The 19491-nt window shown below is 47.1% G+C and overlaps 1 protein-coding gene across 1 annotated transcript in view; it reads left to right on the top strand.

Moving 5' to 3' along the window:
* The window catches only part of LOC126426936 (eukaryotic translation initiation factor 2 subunit 3), a 100858-nt gene that overhangs the window by 32670 nt on the left and 48697 nt on the right, over window positions 1–19491 (top strand). Inside the window, exons 5-7 of the mRNA XM_050089041.1 lie at window positions 1495–1597; window positions 17254–17412; window positions 18573–18802. Coding sequence (XP_049944998.1) covers window positions 1495–1597; window positions 17254–17412; window positions 18573–18802 — 492 coding nt within the window. The remainder of the gene's footprint in view (window positions 1–1494; window positions 1598–17253; window positions 17413–18572; window positions 18803–19491) is intronic.

The raw sequence follows: 19491 nt of genomic DNA, 5'->3' as shown, positions 1-19491 counted from the left end.
TTTATGTCCTTGAGGAAGTGCAGTGAATTGTATGCCTGAATATGTAAAACTATTCTCTGCCGGATCCTGATGTGTTTGAAGATAAAGATTTATTGTATTCTCGGAGGAATTGGGACCTGAGGTTATGAAGTTTGCTGTCTCTCTCCCTTTATCCGACACGCCGATTAAAGACATTAGCTGGTGAGTTTCATCATTTTTGGAATTGCGGGTTTCATGATCTGGGGATGTTAGATCCCACAACGAGCATCTTTTGTGAATTCTTCAGTATGTTTTACTGTATTATTTTTTGTCCACTCCATCTTGACAAACAAATGGAAAACAAGGTTATTCTGATTACTATGGAATGTATACGGCTACAATCTACTTGTATGCTTGTACCCAAGATGCAACATCACAGGTCTGCCTGTGAGCTGCGCATGTGCAGTTGATGATGTATCTGGGATTTGTGCGATGTTTTAGACGAGCCAACGGATACAGGACCATGTGCCAGAACGGAGTATTTCTCAGAGTTCTAGCATCGGATGTTGCAGGAACTTGCAGCTTGGGCCACGCCTCATTGGCTGCACGAGCCGGGCATAAATCTCCACAACAAATCCCACAATGTGAACATAGCTAACACTCATGTTTGCGCTCTCTCTCTCTCTCTCTCTCTCTCTCTCTCTCTCTCTCTCTCTCTCTCTCTCTCCCCTCCCCCCCCCCCCCCCCCCCCCCTCCTTCTTCTGTAAATCATACTTGGCTATGGGGCTGACAAACAGTACTAGCAAATCGGACGATCGAGTGTTTTATAAGTCACTTCTTTTGCGAATGAAGTGCATTCCCTTAGGATTCTTCCAGTAAATCTCAGCCTCGCATGATCTTTCCCTAAAATTTTTGTTACTTGTGTGATACACTGTTTCAATAATGTTGATACAATGTGTCCACTAAACAGACTTTTGTAATTATTCTGAGAAAAAAAAGTAATGGAATGGTGTGTTCACTTTACTAAAATATAATTTTTTTTCTTAGCTGATGGTCTTGAAGGTGCCATCATCTTCTTTTCAGGGATCATCACGGTTACTTTCTGGAGAAAGAAATAAAAATTTTATGGGATTGTAAATATTAGTTGGGTCACTAACAAAAAGGTGAAAAAGTTTTCACACTTTTAATATCTATATTAGGAAACATTTGCGTGATTGACAGAACATGCAGTCTTCAATTTCCAACTTTAACTCTGTTACATCTATGTAACTGTTTGGGCACCCTCTATTGTGAATTGTGTTTGTTTCATCTCACTTTATCACATACTCTACAGTGGTGAACTACCTGTAACGTTTTGTTTGACCTTGCACTTGAAGCCGTTGCATTTTTTCCAATAGTGATGTTCCTTAATAGAAGTATTTTTATAGGTGTAAACTTGGAGTGTGTTTCAGGATTTTCTCACCAAATTTTCCTGTGAAATTACGCATTACTTTTTCTTAGTCGTTCACAGAGTTGTGCGATGCTTGGTGGTTGCAGGTCGTCCGGCACGTATCGTTTGTGGATTGCCCGGGTCACGACATTCTTATGGCGACCATGTTGAACGGTGCCGCCGTGATGGATGCAGCGCTCCTGCTTATAGGTAAGTGGGTATTGTGTCCCTGTCTCCCTGTACTGTGCGTAATGTGATTTAGCACACTTGTTCCTTAAAAATGTTGCATGCGACAAAAGAACTTCTGATTCTTATACATGCAGTGACCAGGGCTATAGAGAAGTAGGTTTTTGCTGTAGTACATATGTGTGTGTATATTATTTAAGTCAAAACAGTTACAACTTTTAGTGCTATTTTTTGACAGCATAGTTTTCTGTTCTTAAGAAGTTAAAGAATGAACAATTTATATGTTTATAAAAATCATTGTAACAGTATTATGAAAGGGAGAGTTCCTACTCACCATATAGCGGAGATGCTGAGACGCAGGTACTCACAACAAAAAGACTATCACAAATAAAGCTGCATGTCTACCCTCTTGCTATTTTTTTCCCCTCCCTTGGGGAACATGTCTGGGGTGTTATTGGAAATGTTCTGCATTGTCCGTCACCGACATTAGAACCGTCTCACCACCAGTTATTCATTCCCTTATTTTTCTTTGTTTCCCTTCTCCTGTCCTTCCTCCGATTTGGTGTTTGAGGATCCTCTTTTTCTTCTTCCTCCCTGTGCGCTCCTGAAGGCCGGCCCAGGCGTCTCAAGCGCAACATGTGAATGGGTAATGCGTAATTCCCAGCCACGGGTGGACAGGTAGGGTTCGCACGCAGCCCCTGGTACAGGCCGGGCCCGGGGAGGGGTGATTGCCTGAGCTGCTACCTTCCAAAATCGCTGATTGTTCCTTCTGTCAGGTGTTCAGGATGTGTGACCTGAAGTCTGAACAATCGTCTAAGGCAGGTGTGCCCCCTTGTGAAGTGGGCCCCAGTTGGAAGGAGTGTGCCATTACAGACGCTGGGAATCGTAGGGGATTTTCTCGCAGTGAACCAATCACCTACACAATCGACATTTATGAAACGTAAACGGAATTAGGTTAACGATTGAAAGACTCTTTCAGCTGCATCACAGTTCCTAGTGGTTTCACGTACTGAAGACAGTCAGTCCTTTGCAATGGTAAATCCGTTTATTATTCAGAAAAGTGTTGACGCAGTTGCCGGCCCTGTGAAATCCTGCTCTCATTTACGGACTGACGCTTTGCTTTTGGAGACTACTACTGATTATCGAGTATAACAACTGCCTGTCACCGCGCTTCTCCACGGCTATCCTGTTTGTGTCGAGGCCCGTAGAACTTTGAATTCTTTCCGTGGTATTATTTACATTTGGCTGCTTGACGGTCTGACCGAGGCTGAACTCCAGTCTTGACGCAGTTCGCGCACGGAGATGTGCTCTCCACATTTTTAACAGTCATCCTACGATGGCAAACTGCATTCATTATAGGCAGATGCATGTCAGGGTATCATTGTCGTCCATCAGGTGATGAAAAATGTAGATACCTTCTTAGTGCACTCTTTTTCTCACCTCTGTTAGAGTTTTGCACCATCCGAGATGAAAGCAGGCTATGAAATTATCGCAGTCCGGCTGTACATTGCGAACTCGATGCACTGCTACCGTTGCCATCCTTTCAACCACACTAGAATTTCTTGTCAATACCCAGCCAAATGTGTAACCTGTGGTAGAGATTCACACGAGGGCGACTGTCTGCCACCTCCTACCCGCCGTACCGACTGCAGTGGCGGCCATGCCTCCTTCTCTGAGGATTGTTCTGTGTATCTTGAGGAGTGGGCTGTCCAGGAGATCTGGGTAAAGGAGAAAGTGGCTCACCCAGTCGCTCGCAAGTTGTTGGCCGGTCACAAACCCTGCGTTCTCCCGTCTGGCACTTACAGTTCTGTTGTTGTTACTCTCGCTCCGTGAAGGACAGGGTCACGCATACGTGTGACCCCAAATTCAGCTCTGAGGTTGTGAAATCGCCCAGTGTCGAGGTAGCATCACCGTCCCCTCGTCCAGCTGTGCGACGAGCCGTCAAGCTCTCGCCTCGAGGGGAGGAGCCAGCAGCTCCACGACCGGCCGGCCAGAAAGGACAGGAGTTCTCCCGTGAAGACTTCCTACGTCCCTCCGGCCAACTGACACCCGAGTCTTCCTCTGCTAACCGGAAAGGCTCAAAGGAGGCCAACAGAGGCAAACGGTCTTCTCTTTTGCTGACTCGAAGATCCACTTCGACGGTGTCGCCACGTAATACACTAGCCCGGGCGGCCTACGTCTCGCTGGTGTGCACCACCGACTGTTTTTCTGCGCCGGACTCTGCAGACTGACAGCTCGAGAGAGCCGATGCTTATGTGAAACTCGTGAAGTGGGATCCTTCTGCTTCTGTGCCCTCAAGTGGCGAGTCTTCGCAGGCTGTCACTTGGCAGCCGCCCCCCAGGGGATCCACAACTCTTTTTGTGGATACGTGCGTAGCGAGCACGGGACCCCGAGCTAATGTGGCCTTCCTTCCTTTCCGGGCTGCATACTTTCCCTTTCTGCATCCTTCCTCATCCCCCATCTTCGCCCCCCCACCACCCCCCCTCACCTCTGGCTCTTTCCTTCCCTTTCTACCCCTTTGGGAGTATGGTTTGTGCCTACGTCCGGAGACGGATGCTTGTAAATGTACCGCATTCTTCGCCTTCCTTGCTTGTATGTCTTCATCCTTCCTTTGTCCTTCTCTTTTCCTTACCTCTTCTCTTTACCCTTTTCTCCGCTGCGGCGTTTGAGACCTCTCTTCTTTCCTTTCCCTTTCTCTTTCTTCCTCCCTGTGTGTCTTAAGGCCGACCCATGCACTTCCATGCGTAGCCGGTGACGGGGTAACGCGTAATTCCCCGCCCCGGGTAGACAGGTAGGACACGTACGTACCCCCTGGTAACGGCCAGGCCCAGGGAGGGGTCATTACCCGAGCTGATACCTTCCGAAAGTGCCGATTGGTCCCTCCGTCCGTTTGTCGGGAGGTGTGACCTGAGGTGTGAACAATCACCTAAGGCGGGAGTGCCCTCAGAGAGGGCCCCCACGAGGGAGGAGAGCGCCATCGGAGACGTCGGTAATAGTGGGGGATTGTTTCGCAATGGTTTCCTCACCTTCCACTATGTCCGCTCACAAACGTAAGTTCACTGAGTCTCAGCCACAGTCAGTTCTTCCATCATTGCCACAGTTCCTTGTTGTTTCTCGGTCTGACGAAGGTCACGACTTCTCCACGGTCAACCCTTTCATTATTCAGAAAGGTGTCGACGCAATTGCAGGTCCTGTAAAGTCTTGTTCCAGATTACGGAATGGCACCCTGTTGTTAGAAACAGTCAGTGCCCTCCAGGCACAAAAATTGCTGCATACCTCACTACTACACACCTTCCCTGTCTGGGTGGGACCGCACCGTACTTTAAATTCCTCGCGTGGAGTCGTTTATACACGCTCCCTCGATGGATTGTCTGACGAAGAAATTCAGCACTACCTGTCTGACCAGGGCGTAACGGCTGTTCATAGGGTTATGAAAAGGGTTGACACGAACATCATTCCAACCCGCACTGTCTTCTTGACATTTGACAAAGTTCAACTCCCATCGAAAATCAAAGCAGGCTATGAGATAATTTCTGTTCGCCCTTACGTCCCAAACCCTACGCGTTGCTATCGATGTCAGCGGTTCAATCACACCAGCGAGTCCTGTTCCAATCCGGCCAAATGTGTTACGTGTGGCAAGGATGCCCATGAGGGTGCTTGTCCACCTCCATCCCCTTGCTGCATCAACTGTATGGGTGACCACGCTGCTTCCTCTCGAGATTGTCCCGTTTTTAAGGACAAAAAGCTCATCCAGGAAATTAGAGTAAAGGAAAAGGTGTAGACCTTTGCTGCTCGAAAATTATTCGCCAGTCGACAGCCCACCGTGCCTCAGAAAGGAAAATACAGCACGGTCCTTGCTTCTCCTCGGCCAACAAAGGAGGCGGCCACGCAGACTTGCGACCTCACCTTTAGTGCCACGGTCGTCAGATCGGCCAGCGCAAAGATCGCCCGTTCAACCTCACCACTTTCGCCTGCCCACTCTATGGCTCACCCTTCGTCGGGTTCTGCTAAATCTCGAGCCCAAAAGTCAGACACCAAGACTTCGAAAAAAGAGCATACTCGTGAAGAGTTTTTACGTACGGCAACTTCCCAACCATCGGTTCCTCCTTCCTCTAAACATCATACTTCCAAGAAGGCTACAAAGAAACCCAGTTCCTCTCCTTCTCCGCCAAGGCGTGTCCATCTACAGCACCACCTGGCAGAAATCGCCCTCAGCCGTCTTCCGTGTCGCCGAGGCGCACTGCTGGCGGCCGATCAACCGGCCGATCGCTGGTGGCAGGAGCTGCTCCTGACCAACCTATGGATCAGGATCTTCTGCCTTCGGCTGAATGCGATTCCATGCTGTCGGTCACAAGCTCAGAGCAGTTGTTGAGTTGACAGCGACCTTGGTCACATTCCTCCATTTTCTGTTCACCCTATGTCCATTATCCACTGGAATATCCGCGGTATTCGAGCCAATTGGGATGAATTGTCGATCCTCTTACGATCCTACTCGCCGGTCATCTTCTGTCTTCAGGAAACAAAGCTGCGTCCCCATGACCGCTTTGTTCTCCCTCATTTTCAGTCCGTCCGATATGATCTCCCCTCTGTTGAAGGCACTCCAGCACATGGAGGACTCATGATTCTTCTCCATGAAACTCTCCATTATCACCCAATCCATTTAAACACTTCCTTCCAAGCTGTCGCCGTCCGTCTTTCCCTTTCCGGATACACGTTCTCTCTTTGTACTGTATACATTCCATCGTCCACACCAATGGCACGAGCTGATCTCCTTCATCTTCTTGGTCAGCTTGCACCCCCATATTTGCTGGTTGGGGACTTCAATGCCCACCACCCGCTTTGGGGATTTCCGCATCCTTGTCCACGTGGCTCACTATTGCTAGACGTCTTCCGCCAAGCGGATCTAGTTTGCCTCAACACTGGGGTCCCTACATTTTTGTCTGCCTCCACGACAAATTCATCTCATTTGGACCTTGCGGTCGGTACTGTTCCGCTAGCTCGGCGCTTTGAATGATTCGCCCTTGACGATACACACTCGAGTGACCACTTTCCATGTGTCGTTAGACTGCAGCCTCAACTGCCCTACATGCGCCCGCGACGCTGGAAGTTTGCCCACGCCGATTGGACACTTTTTTCGTCTCTAGTGACATTCGATGACCGTCACTTTCCCAGCGTCGACGATGAGGTCACACATATTACCAACGTTATTCTTACAGCTGCGGAACATTCAATACCACGCACCTCCGAATTGCCCCGGCGCCCCCCAGTTCCTTGGTGGAACGAGGCATGCTGTGATGCAATACGTGAGCGGCGACGTGCTCTTCGCGTTTTCCGCCACCATCCTACTGTGGCCAACTGTATCCGCTATAAGCAGTTCCGAGCGCGATGCCATCGTGTCATCCATGATAGCAAGAAGGCAAGCTGGAAATTCTTTACTAGCTCATATAACACCTTCACTCCCTTTGGAGTCGGCTCCGACAGTTCTCAGGCGCGCCTAGTTTCTCCCCGGTCTCTGGGCTCACTGTCGCGCATGACATTAGAGGACCCCGTCGCAATTTCTAACTCGTTGGGTCAGTACTTTGCTGAGATTTCGAGCTCTTCAAATTACCCACCAGCGTTTCTCCCGAAGAAACGTGCAGCGGAAGTGCGACCTCTTGCTTTCTCCTCTCAAAATCGCGAAAGCTACAATACTGTTTTCTCCTTGCGGGAACTCCAACATGCACTCTCTTCTTCTCGCTCCTCCGCCCCAGGACCGGATGGTATCCACGTCCAAATGTCGCTGCATTTATCAACCCATAGTCTGCGTTACCTCCTTCGCCTTTATAATCGAATTTGGGCTGATAGTACTTTTCCCAGACGATGACGGGAAGCTATCGTCGTTCCTGTTCCGAAACCTGGAAAGGACAAACATCTCCCCTCTAGCTATCGCCCCATTTCTCTCACGAGTAGTGTCTGTAAGGTTTTGGACCGGATGGTGAATTACCGTTTAGCGTGGTGGCTGGAATCCCGCAGTCTTTTAACACCTGCCCAATGCGGATTCCGAAAGCATCGTTCTGCAGTTGACCATCTTGTTGCTCTCTCCACTTATATCATGAACAATTTTCTCGGGAAACGCCAAACAGTAGCAATATTTTTTGATCTGGAGAGAGCATACGATACCTGTTGGAGGACAGGCATCCTCCGCACACTGTTCTCTTGGGGCTTTCGAGGTCGGCTGCCCCTTTTTCTTCACGAATTTATGGCAGAGCGCACATTTAGCGTGCGGGTGAACACTACTCTCTCCCGTACTTTCTCCCAAGAAAACGGGGTACCCCAGGGCTCCGTGCTGAGTGTTTTACTGTTTGCCATTGCCATCAATCCAATTATGGATTGTCTCCTTCCTGATGTCTCGGGCTCCCTCTTTGTGGACGATTTTGCGATCTACTACAGCTCTCAATGGACCAGCCTTCTTGAACGACGTCTTCAAGGATGTCTCGATCGCCTCCACTCTTGGAGCATCGAAACAGGCTTCCGTTTTTATCCCAGTAAGACCGTTTGTGTTAATTTTTGGCGACGTAAGGAGTTTCTTCCGCCCTCCTTACATCTGGGTCCTGTCAACCTTCCGTTTTCAAACGTCGCTAAATTCTTGGGTCTTATGTTTGACAGAAAACTTTGCTGGTCCTCCCACGTTTCCTATCTTTCGGCTCGCTGTCTGCGATCTCTCAACACCCTCCGTGTCTTGAATGGTACCTCCTGGGGAGCGGATCGAGTGGTCCTTCTCCGCCTCTATCGCGCCTTAGTGCGCTCGAAATTGGACTATGGAAGCATAGTCTACTCCTCTGCTCGGCTGTCTATTCTTTGGCGTCTTGACTCTATCCACCACCGTGGATTACGTTTAGTGTCTGGAGCTTTTTACACCAGCCCTGTGGAAAGCCTTTATGCTGAGACTGCTGAACCTCCGCTGTCCAATCGGCGAGCCATCTGTCTTCCATGCCTGCTAATCCAGCCCATGACATTTTTTTCGACGCCTCCTTTGATGTAGGGTATGCAGGCCGCCCCTCCTCCCTACTACCACCGGGAGTCTGCTTCCGTCAACTGCTCCATTCTCTTTCCTTCCGCTTTCCTAAAACCCTCTTGACAACTTGGGGTACAGCACCGCCTTGGCTCCGTCCCCAGATCTGCCTGCTCTGTGACTTTTGTCGATTTCCCAAGGATGGTACCCCTTCACTTGTTTATCGTCGGGCATTTGCTGCTGTATGTGCATAAATGACGGACGCCACATTTATTTACAACGACGGCTCGAAAACATCGTTAGGTGTAGGGAGTGCCTATATTGTTGGTGACACCCCAAATCACTTTTGGCTTCCCGACCAGTGTTCGGTTTATACTGCGGAGCTTTACGCTGTTCTCCAGGCTGTCCACTACATCCGCCGCCATCAGCGGATACAGTACATAATCTGCTCAGATTCTCTCAGCTCTCTCCTTAGTCTCCACGCTCTTTATCCTGTGCACCCTCTGGTCCACCAGATTCAGGACTGTCTGCGCTTGCTCCACCTGGGGGGCGTCTCGGTGGCGTTCCTCTGGCTCCCGGGACATGTTGGTATCTGTGGAGGCTGCAGCCTCTCTTCCTCGGCCAGCTATTCAATTGATTCCCTTCGCCAATCTACGGAGCGTTCTATGTCGATGTGTTGTTCATTTATGTCACACGCATTGGTCGACACTTACCCATAATAAATTGCGGGACATAAAAGCTCTTCCTTGTGCTCGGACCTCTTCCTCCCGAACGCGTCGTCGGGAAGAGGTCATTTTAACTAGACTCCGGATAGGGCACTGTCTTTTTAGCCATCGACATCTTTTAAGCAGCGATCCTCCCCCACTCTGTCCCCACTGCTCTCAGCTGTGGACGGTAAGACACCTTTTAATTGAGTGCCCCTATTTTAATCCGTTACGCACCCGTCTACAGCTATCGCCTGATATATCGTCGATTTTAGCAGATGACACGCGCTCAGCCGACTGCGTTCTCAAGTTTATTAGTGCCAGTGAAATGACGTCAGTCATTTGAAGCTTTTTTTGTGGACAACCAACCCCTTTCTGTAGTGGATTTTTAAGCCTTCCTTCTGCTTTTAGTTTCTCCAATTTTATGACTTTCGTTCCCATTGCTGCTGGTTTTCAATTTCGGTTTTTTACTGTTTCCTAAGTCACGGACCGGGCGCTAATGACCATAGAAGTTTTGCGCCCTAAAACCAAAACAAACAAACAAACTTAGCAGCCGCGGTGGTGACACCTCTCCGTTTCTTCCTCGTCGTGACTCTCCTCGGACAGAATGTTTGTGGCCTTCTGTTCCACAAGGGGGATTTACTGCTGCTTTTAGCAACCCAGTCTCCCCTTGTACTCCGCCTTCAGGAAACAAAATTGCGTCCTCACGGCCACTTTGAGCTTTCGCATTTCTTCCCTGTCCGTTTTGACCTTCCCCATAAGTCGGCATTCCATCTGACGGGGGAGTCGAGCTACTCGTACGGGATGACATTCGTAGTCAACATGGCTCCCTGACTACCCATCTTCGAGCTGTTGCAGTTTGCTATTTTTTTCCTCACCTGACTTTTTCCTTTTGTTGCATTTATCTCTCTCCATCATTCGAGGTCACCAGGACTGACTTTCTTCAGCTTATTGGGCAGCTACTTCATCCGTTTCTGCAGCTCGGTGACTTTAACGCACATCGTCCTCTTTGGGGTTTTCCCAGAATCTGTCAGTGAGGTGCCCTCTTGGCTTATCTTATTAATCAACTTAACCTCTTCTGCCTTAACAGTGGAGCACCCACATTCCTTTCTGACTTCTCACACACCTAGTCCCATTTGGACCTATCCTTCTACACTGCCCAGCTTGCCCATCGTCTCGAGTGGTCCGTTATTTCTGGCACCTACTCGAGCGACCATTTCCGGTATGCTATCCGTTTGCTGACTCCTACCCCACCTGCGTACACACCCAAATGGCAGCTTACTAAGTCTGACTGGTGGCTTTACTCCTTCCTGGTGACCTTTGAAGAACCAGGTTTCCCAATTGCAATGACCAGGTTGAATATCTTACAAAAGTTATCCTTACTGCTGCGGAATGTTCCATTTCTCACACTTCCTCTTTACCGTGCTGTGTCCCAGTCCTTTGGTGGACTGAGGTGTGCCGTGATGCAATTCACGCGTGGAGACGTGCTCTCCACATTTTTAACCGTCATCCTAAGATGGCTAAGTGCATTCATTATAGGCAGATGCGTGCAAACTGCCATTGTGTTGTTCGGGATAGCAAAAAAGCTGTCTGGATTTCATTCACTAGTTCTTTTTACAGTTCCATCCCTTCCTGTGTTGTGTGGGCCAACCTTCACGGGTCTCTGGAACCGAAATCCGTTCCTCACTTTCTGGCCTGACAGTAGCTGATGATGTCGTCATGGACCCTATTCCTGTCTCTGACACCTTGGGCCTCCATTTTGTGGAAATTTCGTGCTCTTCCCACTATCAGCCTGCCTTCGTCCATCGGAAACAAGTGGAGGAAGCTCAGGCGATACCCTTCTCTTCTCAGAATCGTGAGTGCTACAGCGCTGCCTTTACTGTGAGGGAGCTAGATCGTGCTCTCAGTTTACCCCAGTCCTTTGCCCTGGGGCCAGATGCTGTCCACATTCAGATTTTGCAGCACATTTCTCTTGGAGGGAAGCACTTTCTGCTTAATACATGCAACCGCATCTGGGCAGAGGGCACGTTTCCCGGACGTTGGGTGAAGCCACCGTAATACCCGAACCTAAGCCCGTTAAGGACAGAAACCTTCCTTCTAGCTACCACCCCATCTCCCTCACCAGCAGCGTTTGCAAGATGATGAAATGTATGATTCGTGCCCGGCTGGTATGGCGGCTCGAGTCTCACAATTCACTAAGCACTGCAAAATGTGGATTTTGAGCATGCTGTTCTGGAGTTTACCATCTCATTGCTTTGTCCACCCATGTCGTGAAAGGTCTTCTGCTGAAATCTGGCTGTGGCTGTGTTATTTGATTTGGAGAAGGCCTATGACACCTGCTGGAGAACTGGTATCCTCTGTACACTCCACATGTGGGGCTTCTGTGGCCACCTGCCTCGATTCCTTCAGGAATTTTTAATAGGTAGAGTTTTCAAGGAGCATGTGGGTTCTGCCTTGTCTTGGACACCTTTATCCAGGAAAATGGTGTGCCTCAGGGTTCCGTCTTGATCGTCGTCCTCTTTGCTATCGCCATTAATCCTATAATGGTCTGTCTCCCGCCGGGCAACTCCGGCTCCCTTTTTGTTGACAATTTTCCCACGTATTGCAGTCCTCCGTGGACTTGTCTCACTGAGCAGCGGCTTCAGCATGTCTTGATCGTCTTTACTCCTGGAGCATCAACAATGGCTTTGTTTTTTCACTGACAGAACTGTCTGTATGAATTTCTGGCAGCGCAGTTTGATCCTCCCACCATCTTTACATCTTGGACCTGTTGCCCTTCTGTTCGTTGAAACTGCAAAATTCCTGGGATCATGCTCGATAGGAAAATATCTTTGTCCTCCCATGTATCTTACCTGGCAGCTCGCTGTACACAGCCCTCAGTGTCCTACATTTCCTCAATGGTACTTCGTGGGGTGAAGGTCAAAATACTGCCATCCATTTCAGCTGGTCTTTTGTCCATTCTTAGCTAGACTATGGGTGCTTTGTTTGTGTGTCTGCACGTCCATCCCTCTTACCCCGTCTCGACACTATCCACCATCGTGACATCCATTTGGCCACTGGCACTTTTTACACCAGCCCAGTTGAGAGTGTGTGTGCTGAAGCTGCTGATCTACCACTGTTCTACTGCTGTGACGTTCTCCTCAGCGGGTAAGCGTGCCATTTGTATACTGTGTGTGGCCATCCATCCTATACCTCCTTCTTTGATGACTCCTTTGGTCGCCGCTATGTTACCTCCTGGTGTCCACTTTTGGCACTTGTTATGGCGGCATACCTTCACACAACTTTCCCGGTGGGTGTGAAACCCTCACAACCTTGATTTTGTGCGGCGGCCTGTAGTCACCTTGGCCTTAATTCTCTTCCTAAGGACACCACTCCAGCCCCCGGTTAAGAATTGGACACTGCCGGTTCAGCCATCGCCATCTGCTGACGGCTGCGCCGGCGCCGTTCTGCCCTTGTGGGCACTTGCTGACGGTTAGACACATTTTAATGTCCTGTCCAGATCTTAACACACTGCGCCTCGATCTTAACCTGCCAAATACTTTCGATGCCATTTTAGCGGATGACTCACGAGCAGCTGCTCGTGTTCTTCGTTTTATCAATTTGACAAACCTCGCTAAGGACATTTGATGATGCTGTTTTTTAATCCTATGCCTGTCAGTCTGTCTTTTATCGTGTTTTCCCTTTTAGTTGTTGTGGTCAACTTGTGCCTCGCGGTGTATTCTTAGAGTAGTCAGGGCGCTAATGACCATTGAAGTTGTGCGCCCTAAAACCACAAAAAAAAAAAAAAAAAACCTCTCCAGCCTCCGTCTATCGCCTTCAGTTTCATGACCTTCTCGTGGAACTGATGGCTCTCGGACTGATCGTGGTGTCAGGAGTGCCTTCGTCATTGGCACTGGCATTTTTCGATATCGGCTTCCGGCACACTGCTCAGTGTTTACAGGCAAGCTCTTCGCCCTGTATCAGTCCTCAGAGTGCATCTGGCGACACAGCCTTTTCAATTGTGTCCTCTGCTCAGACTCTCTCAGCGCACTTCAAAGTCTCTGTTCGCTGTACACCGCCCATCCCTTAGTGCAGTGGGTCCAGGAAAACCGTCACTTGCTCACTGTTGGTGGATCTACTGTGATGTTTCTGTAGGTCCCCGGTCATGTCTGTCTGCCAGGAAACGATGCTGCTGACGCTGCTGCCGAGGTTGCAGTCTCGTACCTCAGTCCACCGGTTCCTAGATTCCCTTCGGAGATCTCTGTGTTACCGTCTGTCAGGAGGTGGTGTCACTTTGGCATCACCATTGGTTCTTCCCTCATCGTAATAAGCTCTGGATTATTAAGCCCCTCCCAGCGGCTTGGATAACCACCTCTCTGCCTTCCTGCCAGGATGTGGTGATCCTAACTATGTTGCGTATTGCGCACTGCCTTTTTAGCCATCACCATTTGTTAAGTGGCTCTCCCCCGCCACTTTGTACACATTGCGCTCAAGTTTTACCTGTCCAACACTTCCTGGAGGAATGCCCATTTTTTAACAGTTAACATTTCCACTTGGGTTTGTCGTCTGTATTTTGCACCCACTGCCTTCAGAATTTCAGAGAGAGTATTCCAATCAACAGTGTCAAAAGCTTTCTCTTAAGTCTGCAGATTTGTATTCCCTTTCCCCTGTCTCCTTTTGCTGATTTTTATATTTTCTCCTTTCATCAGTTAAATTCAGTATGTCCTGTGATATCCAAGGATTTCTACTAGGCCTTGTCTCTATATGTATTCGATTTCCTCTGCTGCCTTCACTACATCTACATCTACATTGATACTCCGCAAGCCACCCAACGGTGTGTGGCGGAGGGCACTTTACGTGCCACTGTCATTACCTCCCTTTCCTGTTCCAGTCGCGTATGGTTCGCGGGAAGAACGACTGTCTGAAAGCCTCCGTGCGCGCTCTAATCTCTCTAATTTTACATTCGTGATCTCCTCTGGAGGTATAAGTAGGGGGAAGCAATATATTCGATACCTCATCCAGAAACGCACCCTCTCGAAACCTGGCGAGCAAGCTACACCGCGATGCAGAGCGCCTCTCTTGCAGAGTCTGCCACTTGAGTTTATTAAACATCTCCGTAACGCTATCACGGTTACCAAATAACCCGGTGACAAAACGCGCCGCTCTTCTTTGGATCTTCTCTATCTCCTCCGTCAGCCCGACCTGGTACGGATCCCACACTGATGAGCAATACTCAAGTATAGGTCGAACGAGTGTTTTGTAAGCCACCTCCTTTGTTGATGGACTACATTTTCTAAGCACTCTCCCAATGAATCTCAACCTGGTACCCGCCTTACCAACAATTAATTTTATATGATCATTCCACTTCAAATCGTTCCGTACGCACACTCCCAGATATTTTACAGAAGTAACTGCTACCAGTGTTTGTCCCGCTATCATATAATCATACAATAAAGGATCCTTCTTTCTATGTATTCGCAATACATTACATTTGTCTATGTTAAGGGTCAGTTGCCACTCCCTGCACCAAGTGCCTATCCGCTGCAGATCTTCCTGTATTTCGCTACAATTTTCTAATGCAGCAACTTCTCTGTATACTACAGCATCATCTGCGAAAAGCCGCATGGAACTTCCAACACTATCTACTAGGTCATTTATATATATTGTGAAAAGCAATGGTCCCATAACACTCCCCTGTGGCACTCCAGAGGTTACTTTAACGTCTGTAGACGTCTCTCCATTGATAACAACATGCTGTGTTCTGTTTGCTAAAAACTCTTCAATCCAGCCACACAGCTGGTCTGATATTCCGTAGGCTCTTACTTTGTTTATCAGGCGACAGTGCGGAACTGTATCGAACGCCTTCCGGAAGTCAAGAAAAATAGCATCTACCTGGGAGCCTGTATCTAATATTTTCTGGGTCTCATGAACAAATAAGGCGAGTTGGGTCTCACACGATCGCTGTTTCCGGAATCCATGTTGATTCCTACATAGTAGATTCTGGGTTTCCAGAAATGACATGATACGCGAGCAAAAAACATGTTCTAAAATTCTACAAGAGATCGACGTAAGAGATATAGGTCTATAGTTTTGCGCATCTGCTCGACGACCCTTCTTGAAGACTGGGACTATCTGTGCTCTTTTCCAATCATTTGGAACCCTCCGTTCCTCTAGAGACTTGCGGTACACGGCTGTTAGAAGGGGGGCAAGTTCTTTCGCGTATTGTGTTTCTCAGCATTAGTTTAGTTTAGTGACACTATATTCAGAAATTTTATGGACGCACAAAAGTGGGAGAGCTGTCTCATGTAATAATTGAATTAATCTTTGTGGAAGTCGACATTACTTAATACTTGTATAATTAGTTACACTTTCCGTGATATAAAAACAAAAAGATTTGACACCTTCCTCCACTCGTGTTACACAAATCAAAACCAAACCACATATTCAGTTAAGGAAAATAGAACATTGATTGTCTGCACTGTTTCAGTTCTTGTTTGTTTCTCACACCTGCTCCACTCAGTTTTCTCCACATGACGACTCCCACTTCTGCTTCTTATAATTTCCTGATCCATTCTTGATCATTCAGTATCTCCTGGCTAATCAGTCTTGTCTATCACCTGCTGCTGCTCTCCAGTGGCAAACACGAGAGTTGTCCAGGTGTATTGTATGAACTTGTCCCATTTCGAGCTCATCCTCTGAATGAACTGATTGATTTTGATGAAACCTGTCACAGTTTGAGAGACACAGTTCAGTGTCAGAAATTGCTTTCACACTAATACACTGTAACAGGGCAGTTCTTTAATAATGCTAAGAGTCACATTTCCTTTGTATCACAGTAATATTGAACTATAACTGTTTGGCCCCAGCCTTCATTTGTTCCTTTGGTATGTTTTGTTAGTGAGTTACGAAAGGAGAGTCTACAGAAGTACGGTTGGAGTCAAAGTAAATACAAATGGAGAGATTCAACTAATTCTATGCACAACATTAATAATGTGCCGTGCTGTGTGTGTCTCTATACATCCCACTCTGAAATAAAAATTATTGAACCAGGAAAATCTAAACACTTTCTTCTAGCTGAAATGATGTCAAGCATATCTACATCTTCTCTCCCCGAGCATCTTTCAGCGTGTGGGTAACCCTTTCCTGTCAAATTAGGAAATGATGCAGAGGAAGAACAACTGAATGAGAGCCAACATGTTTAAGATTTTCTCATCCTGCTCAGTTGACTACATCCACACGGGACTAAATAACATATTGCTCTACTCTTCTGCAAATGTATGCTCTCGAAATTTCAATAGTAAACCACTCAATGGTGCACAGTGCCTATCTCGTAGTATATGCCTCTGGAGTTGGCTCAACATCCCAATGATGTTTTCTCATTTACTGAACGAGCTCGTGATAAAAATGCGCTGCTCTTCTTTAGACATTCTCTCTTTTCTGTATTGATCCTACCTTATGAGGTTGATAGACAGAGCAGTGCTATTGGAGTAACAGTGAAAGTAGGGCATTTAAAGCTGCTTCTTTCCTGCATCGACTAAACTTTGTGGTGATCCGTCCAAGGAATCTGTCGCCTGCCTCTCCTAGGACTAAATATTGTGAAGTTCTGGCAGAATGTAAATAATTTAGGAGTAAAAGTAACAACTAACCAAATAGTAGATGCATTGTGTTAATGGCAATCATAAAAACAACACTGAAAACTTTGGTAACTTTCAGATGAATTCTTTTTCGAGCTCAAGTATGTACATTAGTGCTTGTGGTTCTCCCACACACACACACACACACACACACACACACACCTACCTCTATTTCTCACAGGTGCACTAATGACCTCAGGGCTTATCACTATAAACACTGGCTGCGTTGCATCATACTGTATAAGTTTATCTCACATTTATTTACAAAGGGCTACCCTAGCAGCAATAGTGGCTTGAGTCACCTACAAGTAGAATACCCATAGAATGCCATACAGAATCGTGCTATCCACATGCCCTAATGGTATGTTTCAGCTGGGAACGAGTCTTGTCCGCAGCCGCAGACGTCGGAGCATCTGGCGGCCATCGAGATCATGAAGCTGAAGCACATCCTCATCCTGCAGAACAAAATCGACCTCGTCAAGGAGGGACAGGCCAAGGAGCAGTATGAGCAGATAATAAAGTTTGTGCAAGGTGAGACCACTTACAGGCTGTCTTACAAGTGAAGTAAAGTTCCCATTTCTTGTCGGGTAGGTTCAACAGTTCGTATGCTGTATTGGTGACAGTGTTTGCCTCGAGATAAATCCTGTTGGGAAATTAATCATCAATACATTGCAAGGAATTGGTGTCTTTCCTCATTACTCTTCTTTGTTTGTTAATTAAAACTTTGAAGTCTGGCATTATGTTCCTTGAGTCAATGTTTCCCAACTGTTTACTTTACCAGTCCATTCAAATTCTATATGGTCAGAATGTTAATTCTCACCCTCTTCTACATTATAATAATTGTAAATTTTCCACCATTTACACTTATAAATGTCAATAATGGAGAGAAAAAAAATCAAAACGGGCAACTTGTAACTGAGGTGTAGTGATGTTGGCAAGGCGTTTTAAAAACATTACACAATGTAATTAGTTGAGCATTAGTCTCCCTAGTTCTGAATCGGTAGAAATTGTTAGAAGTTGGAACAGCTTGTGCCATTTGTGCTTCTTCTTCCAACACTTCTATCCTAACAAAAACCTCACTGTGTGTAGTGTTGTTTGTATTCACGTAACTGGACAAAGTATTCGGTTGGGCTAAAACTTCAGAATTAGCTTGAACAAAAGGAGAATTTACTAAAAGCTGCACGAGCTACTGTATCAACTCTTTCAGATAGTCCGCAGCCCGAGGTCTCGCGGTCGCGTTCTTGCTTCCCGAGCACGAGGTCACGGGTTCGATTCCTGGTGGGGTGAGAGTGTTTCACCTGCCTACAAGTTGTGTGTAGCAGTGTATTCTAAACAGAAACATTTGTTCTAATTATGAGATAATACTTAGTGCTTCATTTCCTTGGTAACGACTGAACTATGTACGGATAACACACGTACCTTATAGTAAGCACTCGGTCTCTTTTTGCCCTGAGCTTGTTCGTGGCACTGTAATTTCAGTTGTCTTTTATATTATGAACTGCATATAAACTAGTGTAACTACTACTAGCTATACTACTAGAAATAAAAGGATGATTTAGGTGTGGAATATTGATGTACGAACTGACGTGTTGTGTCTTTTGATACTGCTCGCTTGTAAAATTTACTCACACAGATCTGCCCCCTTTTCTCCTGCGGAGTGCATTTTGTGAACTCGTCGTACGGTGTCACAGGCACAGTAGCCGAGGGAGCGCCGGTGATACCCATCTCGGCGCAGCTCAAGTACAACATAGAGGTGCTGTGCGAGTACATCACGACCAAGATACCCGTCCCGATGAGGGACTTCACGAGCCCGCCACGCCTTATCGTCATCCGTTCGTTTGACGTCAACAAGCCGGGCTCGGAGGTTGATGACCTGAAGGGAGGTGTCGCCGGTGGCAGTATTCTCAGGGGTGTGCTCAAGGTACTGTATCGTATCCAGTGTGCTCGTGGTGTAGGCGGACTGAGGTGTGGTGGATGTTACGCAGCATGAGGAGCCTAACCTCTTCACTTCAAATAACTTTTGGCTCATTAGATATGTGTAATTTCCATTGCACCTAGACAGATCGTAACTGCCGGCTCGACAAGGGAAGTATGCTATTTTTGTCAGGTATAAAGTTTGACCCAAACATGTAAAATTACTGATAGGATAACAATGTTTCATTTTGCATTGTTCAAGTATTAACTTTTTCCAAAAGGTTCTTATATAGTTTACCTGAAGATGAGGGCCTGCTATTTATATGTGTTGTGCAGTTTCTGATTTTATCACAGATTTTTATGTGGTTGAGCCAGATTTTAATAGCTTACAATAAAAAATATATATATATATATATATATATATATATATATATATAAAAAACAAAGATGATGTGACTTACCAAATGAAAGTGCAAAGATGTTGTTGAATGACAGGTGGGGTATGAGTGGCGGCAACTTGAAATTAGCGGAGATTTCAAGTTGCCACCACTCATACCTCACCTGTCATTCAACAACTTCACCTCGACTGACATCTCTGCCCAAACTCTTTGTCTTTAAATATGTCTGCTTGTGTTTGTATATGTGTGGATGGATATGTGTGTGTGTGCGCGAGTGTATACCCGTCCTTTTTTCCCC

Source organism: Schistocerca serialis, chromosome 11 (genome assembly GCF_023864345.2).
Source record: "Schistocerca serialis cubense isolate TAMUIC-IGC-003099 chromosome 11, iqSchSeri2.2, whole genome shotgun sequence".
Classification (NCBI taxonomy): domain Eukaryota; kingdom Metazoa; phylum Arthropoda; class Insecta; order Orthoptera; family Acrididae; genus Schistocerca; species Schistocerca serialis.
The sequence above is the reverse complement of the archived record's forward strand: the minus strand, read 5'-3'. Positions and strand labels throughout refer to the sequence as shown.